The sequence below is a fragment of the Arachis ipaensis genome, chromosome B8 (assembly GCF_059453495.1).
Source record: "Arachis ipaensis isolate K30076 ecotype BB chromosome B8, ASM5945349v1, whole genome shotgun sequence".
In the NCBI taxonomy this organism is placed as follows: domain Eukaryota; kingdom Viridiplantae; phylum Streptophyta; class Magnoliopsida; order Fabales; family Fabaceae; genus Arachis; species Arachis ipaensis.
The window spans coordinates 111431355-111439854 of NC_142443.1; the positions used below are offsets into that span (position 1 = coordinate 111431355).

Sequence of the window (8500 nt, forward strand, 5' to 3'; positions counted from 1 at the left end):
ATATTTCAAGAACAATTACAATATTTTTATTATAATTTATACATTACTAAAAAATTAGTTATTACAGACGAATATTTCTGACGGATTTTATCTCACGGAAATACAGACGGAATTTCAGAGGGATTTTTTGTTGGAAAACCAAAAAAATGAATTAGCATAAATTACAGATGGAAAAAAGAATCCGTCGATAATTCCGTCAGAAAAATTATTTTTTTTCGTGGGAAATGGTTACAGACGGAAAATTCGTCTGTAATTAAGAGGACAAAACGCTGCGTTTTATTAAATTATTACAGACAGAAAAATTCGTCTGTAATTTAAAATTTTCCGTCGGAAATATTGAGTTAACCCTAACTCACATCCTATCCTCTCGATGCACTCACACTCCACACTCTCTGTCATAGGAGCTTCTTCATATCCTCTCAGATGCTATCCTCTCAGAGCTTCTTCTTCTCTCCGTCCACGCTCTCTCCATCATAGAAGCTTCTTTCACCGCCGCCGCTCTCTCCATCGCTCCGTCCACGTTCTCATCACTGACAGCAATGGCCATTCGCTGATCATCTCCATCCACCGGTTCAGGTATGGTTTTGCATGGCTTTCAATTTTTGAATTCTTCTCATTTGAAATCATAGTTCCTTGTTCAGGTATGGCTTCAGGAATCGAAACCATTACACACTAAACAAACCAACAAACCCTAGCAACAACATTATCAATCTTACTCTCACTTTGTAAACTTGTCTGTCTCTTCGAACCCTAGCTTTTCTTTCAAAACGGCTTATGTATTTATTTACTTATTCACTCCCTGTTTCAATTTAATTTTGAATGATTTTTGTCTTCAGGAAGTGCAGCGATTAGAATCTTCTCTGGTTAGATTTTCAAGCAGTGAAACTGTTACTGCAGGTTAGATTCTTCTTTTCAGGGCTATGCATTGTAACTGTTTGTGATTATATCTTGCTTATAGAGGGGTTAACATTGCAATGCTCATGGCTTGTTTTTTTATTTTTCTCTAATAATAACTCATGGCATTGTTGCATTGTATGTCTATTAATTTGTTTTCATTTTTATTTCACAGAATTCTGCGGTGAAGAATGCCATTCCATACTATAGTACTAGGAAAAAACCATCTACTTTGAAAAATGAGAGAGAAAACATGAAAGATCAACTGGACCTTCGTTATAGTAGCAAAAATCAGAGTGAGGTACGTTTTGAATACTTACTTCATTCTATTCTATATCCTAGTCCAATATTACAAAGTATAGTTCATAATTTTAATTTTGCTGCGCATATCAAGTGGTTGCATTTTCATTGAAATAACGCTTTTCTGATCTTTTGTTTCATATCTCGTTTCTCTTAATAGGTGGAAGTGGAAACTGAACTTGGAATTCTTGATGAAAGTATTAATACTGTAGAAATAGATCCAATATCAAAGATTCAGTCATCACTTGATAGTTCTCTTGCAAAAGCTACAAAAACGAACAACATACATGAAGGTCAACTTAATAGGTTAGAGGAACAGTTTGTGCCTTGGGCATGAAGTTTGTCAATAAATACTAGGAGCCTTGAGTTGATAAGCTGTGATTAATTATCACCTTTCTATGTTGTTTCCAATAGAAAAATTGATTGGAAAATAATTTTTTTAGTGCCTTATAAGAATTGAATTTGGATAGTTTTTCACATGAACTAATTTCTGGCGCCATAAGTATATTATATAACTATGGTTAATAGGTTAATACTATATTATATATAATCTACTTCCTTCTGTTTATGAACTTGCAGATCCCAAGGCCACGCAAATGGTTCAATAAAATCAATGGGGGAAGGAGAACTTGTGACAAAAGAAAATTTGAACGTATAAAATCAATGCTAGAGGCAGAGTTAAGTGATATTCAGGAGCGGTACTTCCACATGAGCCTTAAATATGCTGAGGTAGAAGCCGAGCGTGAAGAACTTGTGATGAAGCTCAAAGAGGTTAGAAACATAAAAGGCTGGCTCTCATAACACACCCAATCTTTTGCCCTTTGTTTGAGGCCATCAATCTTAGATACATTGTTTCACGAATTTGAAGCTGTCAGATAGTTTTCAATATACAAAATAGGATGTATCTTCTGCAATGAACCATTGGCTTAAGAGTATATAATAAACACTATAGGAGTCATTGTAAATATAAAAAATTTTGAAGGTAGAATATCATTCAGCAAATGATATTGTTTGTCTTGGAATTTTTCATGTACATTATATATATTTTTTATATCTATAGGTCTCTTCCATAACCTCAGAAAAGAGGTGAATGGCTTGAGAATTGGTTTGGAAATGAGAATTGCACAGTTAGAGAGTGAGAAGAGTTCCTTACTTCAAAAAGAGGTGAATGGCTTGAGAATTATTTTTCACTTCAAAAACTTAGGAGCATCGAATTTTAAGAACTAGTTGTTAAGATAATTCATTTCCTGTATTGTTTTCACTTTTCAGGTTGGATTGATGGAAGAAACCAAGCGGTTGCTGAGTGAAAAAGAAATTTTGAGCCTTAAAGTGGTACAAATTGCTCCATCAACTTTATCATTTCCTGCTCTTATTTTTTTTAATGGAAGTTGGCTGAAGGTTTAATTCTGACATACCTTTTTCTACAGGAGAATTTACTGGGAAAAATTAATCTTCTTGAGAGTGATTTGAGTTTCTTTGTTGAGAACGAGGTAACAGCAAGATTATTCTACCATATGTTATTGCATTGAAATTAGCATTGCTAATGACTTGGGATTTCTTATGTTAAATTAGTTTTTTAAATTATATTAGCATCGTCAGTAGGTTGCTGATCTTTATATGCTAATGAATGACATCTATGAGCATTAATTTTGTGTCGGGCAATGAAATTAGTATTAAAATATAATGAACTTAATGACTAGCAATGTTGAGTATCTTTCATTGGCATTCTTTGGTTTCAGTTATTTCTAGTGTTCTCATCATGTGTCCTTTTTTCTAGTTTTCTAGGCACTTGCAGCATTAGTACTTAAGACTGGTGTTACCATTCAGTAACGTACAGCTTCTTCACAAAGGTAATTTGTACTCCTTTATGAAGTAGAAGGATACACTTCCAGTGGCTTTTATATACAAATCATGTATGCTTCATCTCCAAATTTGTTCGATGCTTTTGCTCCTGGAATTTTTATTGAATTTGTTTTGCATTCTAATAAACCATGTCTGTACAATTTTGGTTGACTATCTGACATAACAAATTTTCAATCCTCCATTTTAAACAATATTTTCAATAATATAATTATATAGAAGGGTCAGTCAGTTGTTGTTAAAGGAATGGATTCACAGCTTTAATTTTTGTCAAACACTAAATAAAGCAATGATTTTTTTTGGAAGAACTTAGAAAATTGTAATAGTACTAGGATAAGATTTTTTTTTTTTCTGAAATAAATGGTTTTTGGATTTAGATTGAAGATGGTTTGAAAGGGTAAAAATAATAAAATAGTTTTTTGAACTTAGATTGAAGATGAAGATGTTTGATGGAAGCAAGAATGAAGTGACTTGCATTGAATTTGGTTTCTATATTAGGTTTGTTACTTTGTTTCCACCTACCATTGCTGATATATAGCTGAGTGAACTTTGGTACATGTCATGAAATCTATTATGATCAGTTCCACATAAATTAAACTCCAGAGAACCCCTTAATATTTATTCCTCGTATGATTAGCTTGCAGATACAAATAATCACTAATATTTTTCTAGTGCTTAAAGTAACCTTGGTGTTTCATTCATATAGATATATATCATAGAAGATTATATAGACACAGTTATACATACATGTAAAAAATCTCTTTGACATATATAGCATTATTTAATTTCCTTATTTTTCAGAACTATATGTAATATAAAAGGTTATATCCATTATGAAGCATTTAAGCTTATCATCAAATTCTAAAGTTAAAAAGTGGTCTCAGATGTCTTAATAACATAAAAGTTTGATGGTGAGTATAAAGGTGAGCTATAACAGGTTCATGTAGCATAGTCCAGAAAGTTGTGAGGAAAGGTGGGATGATGAAGAAGAAGTAGTAGCAGCAGAAAGAGCAAGTGAAGTGAATTTTGCAGATGAGATAAGTGGAATTAACACAGGACCTCCTTCACCAACTTCATCTAATGAATCCTCTGTTACAAGTTAATTATTAGAGCAGCGAAAATTGTTCAAATGAGTTAAGAAATTGAATAGGAGTTGCTTGCAGCATAGGTCTTTTAATTTACTAGTATGAGGAAAATTATTTAGAGCCCTTTGGATACCCATTAATGATTTTTAATTTACTCAATAAAATTTGTTGATGTATGGTTGTTATTTATTATTATAGTTGATGTATCAATACACATTATTTATATTTTGAATTATATTAACTGTTTGTTTATAATATTTTCTTTTAGTTTGATAATACGATGAATTTATATTTTTTTTTGAAATATTATAAATATTCGAATACAAATTAGATAAAAATTTGTATTTATTAAATTTATATTTATTTTGTATGAAAATAAATTTATTTTGCAATGAAAAAATAAAAAAAATTATTTTACTTTACCGACGGATTTACAGACGGATTTTCTGTCTGTATTTAGGGTTTGGAATGGTTTCCCAAGATTCCAATTACCGACGGAAAATTCGTCAAAAAATCCGTCTATAATTACAGACGGAAAATTCGTCGGAAAATCCGTCTGTAATTACAGACGAAAAATCCGTCGGAAAGTTCGTCGGCTTCGGGAAATGGATGGAGAATTTACAGAGGGAAAATCCGTCGGTAACTGGTAAAAATTCGTCGATAATTTTCCGACAGAAAAAATCCGTCGGTAAATAATTTTCGACGAGGCTTTTACAGAGGGACAAAATCCGTCGGTAATTTCGTCGGTAACCAAAAATTCGTCTGTAATATAGACCAAATCTATCTGTAAATCTGTCTGTATTAAGCCATTTTCTAGTTGTGATACTAATTAAAAGCTAAATTAAAAAATGATAATATGTAGTCATAATTTTACTCCAAAACATACACACACATATTTTCTCTGATTAAATCACTAACTATATGATGAGCATTATTAATATTTTTGAGCAAACGAACGCATGCCTTGCATGTGTTATTAACTTTCATAATATGTTCGGTCTTGCTTAATCATAGAGAATGATGTCCTTGTCTTCTACCTTTAAATACATTCACTTGAGGTTTCTTTCTTATTCAATAAATAACCATTTTTGTGACACAAATAAGAGAATTGAAAAGGATAAGGGAATCATCTTTTTTGGCATTTTATAACTTCTATATTAATTACTTCTTTGTACATAAAATATATGGTATTTTACCATCGGAAGCAAGAAATGATAACCGTCTATATATATCGATGTCATGATCTAAGGTATACTTTTATTATGACACAATATTTAATATCAAAAGTGCTACGTGTTTTTTTTTTTTTTTTGTGACTAAAGTGCTACGTGTTTAAATTAGGTTAAGTACGACGTCCTCAATAATAAACGACTAAAGATATTCAACAAATTATTAGAAATCCATTATTTTGATTTCTTGACATTCGAGCGTTTCAATGCTACACTACACCAGGTAAAAGCCATGACATGGGAAACAATTTAAAGGAAACACTAGAGGGAAAACAAAAGAGGTCAAATTTCATGATACAAAAAAAAAATACTGAATACTATCAGATTTATTATCAGATTTAATATCAGATATTAATGACAAATTTACCAACAGATTTATCGATAAATTTGATAATAAATTTGTTGGATAAAAAAATTATCGTCGGATTTAATTTTCTGATTGTAAATTCACCGAAAATAATTGGAGAGAAAAAAAAAAGAAAAATTAGCACGATCATTACCGTTGGATTTACCGTCCACCAATAATAATACGGATTAGTGCAACGCTGCATTTTGATCATTCACAAATGATTACCGTCGGATTTAATCGCCGATAAATCCGACGGTAATCTTGTCCTAAATTCGAATCACGAACCCTTTCTCCGCCTCATTTTTGAACAACTCTCTCTCTAACCTTCTCTTTTCTCTCTCTCCCCTCTCTCTCTCCCACAAACCACCTCCAGCAGCCCCTCCACTAGCGTCAGCCACCACCAACAGGGTTCAAAGATTGCGTGGACTCCTTACGTCGCGTTGGTGGCTCTATCGCCGACGTTTTCGTCGCTCCCGCCGCTGTTGTCACCGTTGTAGCGCACTGCTTCCTATGTTGTCGAAGTTACCTTCTTCCTCCCTCTAGGTATGTTGTCCTCCTCTTTTTTCCTATTATTATTTTTTAGTTTATTTAAAAAAAAAGCCCTAAGGCAGCCCTGCTTATTGGTCACCGCTGCCACCACTTTGTCGTCCATGTTGCCACCATGCCAGGAAAGTCCTCTGCGCCGCTACTGTCTCAAGGTAACTCACTAATTAGTTTTGGGTAGTTAAATCTTAAACCCTAATTTATCTAATTTTAATTTGTTATGTATTAGAAATTTGCAATTAGGGTGTTTGTATTAGAAACTTAACTATTTTTTGGATTTAGATCATGTATTAGTTTAGATTTAGGATTTTTTTAATTCTGTTTTCATTTTAGGATCTTTTTAAATTATGTTTGATGATTCTATGCTTGAATTTTTTCATAATTTTGATTTTAAATTTTGTTTTGATGATTCTATGTTTATTATTCTGATTTTTTTATTGTTCTGATTTTTTTTATTGTTCTGCAAGTGTAAGATCTCCAGCTGCATTGTTTTGATTTCTATCTTGGTGTTGTTTAAGTTAGTTATTTTCTGAGTTAAATTAGTTAATTATTTTTAATTGTCTGAGCTAATCTTAATTTATTTATTTTCTGAGTTAATTATTGACTTATTGTTTATTGTTGTTAATTTTATAAATTTATTAATATATGAGTTAATTATTTCTTGAGTTAATATGACTGTTGTTAATTGTCTGAGTTAATCTTAACTTGTTTATTTTCTAAGTTAATTATTGACTTATTGTTTATTATTGTTAATTTTTTAAGTTTATTATTATCTGAGTTAATTGATTTTTGAGTTAATTAGTTGATTATTGTTAATTGTCTGAATTAATCTTAACTTGTTTATTTTCTAAGTTAATTATTGACTTATTATTTATTATTATTAATTTTCTAAATTTATTATTATATATGAGTTAATTGTTTTCTGAGTTAATTAGTTTATTGTTGTTAATTATCTAAGATAATCTTAACTTATTTATTTTCTGAGTTAATTATTGCCTTATTGTTTATTATTGTTAATTTTTTAAAGTTTATTACTATCTGAGTTAATTATTTTATGAGTTAATTAGTTAATTATGTTGTTAATTGTCTGAGTTAATTTTAATTTGTATATTTTATAATTTAATTATTGACTTGTTGTTTATTGTTGTCAATTTTCTAAGTTTATTATTATCTGAGTTAATTGATTTTTGAGATAATTAGTTGATTGTTGTTAATTGTCTGAGTTAATTTTAACTTGTTTATTTTCTATGTTAATTATTGACTTATTATTCATTGTTGTTAATTTTCTAAGTTTATTATTATCTAAGTTAATTATTTTTGAGTTAATTAGTCTGATTTATTAGTTTAGAAATTATTAAATTTAAATATTTAAAATTATATATTAATTTTTAAATAATTTTTTTAAAAAAATTAAAATTTAATTTTACCGTTGGTTATATCCACCGGTATTTATTAATTTAATTATTAATTAATAATAAATTACCATCGGAATTTTATGTGGGCTAAATAGCAATCCCACAATTCGGCAAGTGTACCGAATCGTATCAAGTAATACCACGGTAAGTGGATTATCATTCCTATGAGAATTAACGGATCAAGAAACCATGATTAATTGATTATTCTAGTTAAACAATTCATAATGTGGTTTGAGATTCAAAATGTAGAATTAAATGAAAGCAAGAATTTAAATGAACAATAAGTGGGGCAGTAAATTGAAACAATTAACTGACAATAATTAAATAAAAGCAATAAATGACAGAATTTTAGTTGTAATGAATAGATTGAAGGAATTAAAGACAGGGAATCAAGAGAGCAATTAAATGACTAGAATTAAAGGTAAGCAGTAATTGATAAGAATTAAAGGAAAGCTATTTAATGATGTGAATTATAAGAAATCAAGTAGATGACTGGGAAGGGTAATATGAATTAAAACATTAAGAGCTAGAGATGTTGAATCTTCAAGATTAATGATACTCACTCCATTCTTAATCATGCAAGTGAGATCTTTGGCAAATCATAAGCGATTGAACCCCAATAACCTTGGTAATTCAATTTCTCTTGACTTAATCAATTGCCAATTTCTTATTCAATTGCTCATGAGAAGAGGTGAAGCATAATCTCTTATTCAAAACCACACAATTCTTAAGATCTAGATTTATATTGATTCAATGTCACTTATCAAATTCTAAATCTAAATTCAGAGGAATTGTGAGAGAGAAGTTTCAAGCTTAATCACTATG

The 8500-nt window shown here is 30.2% G+C and overlaps 1 protein-coding gene across 1 annotated transcript; it reads left to right on the top strand.

Annotated features, from left to right (window-relative positions):
* The first annotated feature begins 974 nt into the window (after positions 1-974).
* On the top strand, positions 975-2995 carry LOC107613977 (uncharacterized). Its single transcript, XM_088495705.1, has 7 exons — positions 975-983; positions 1070-1195; positions 1355-1525; positions 1774-1965; positions 2464-2526; positions 2622-2684; positions 2972-2995. The coding sequence occupies exons 1-7, from the start codon at positions 975-977 to the stop codon at positions 2993-2995; spliced, it is 648 nt and encodes a 215-aa protein (XP_088351831.1).
* The last annotated feature ends 5505 nt before the right edge of the window (positions 2996-8500 follow it).

Excerpts from the sequence above, each read along its gene's own strand:
- LOC107613977 (XM_088495705.1), top strand. Across the intron at positions 1,196-1,354 it reads GTAGCAAAAATCAGAGTGAG|GTGGAAGTGGAAACTGAACT; the intron begins GTACGTTTTGAA and ends TTCTCTTAATAG. Across the intron at positions 2,527-2,621 it reads AAATTTTGAGCCTTAAAGTG|GAGAATTTACTGGGAAAAAT; the intron begins GTACAAATTGCT and ends CTTTTTCTACAG.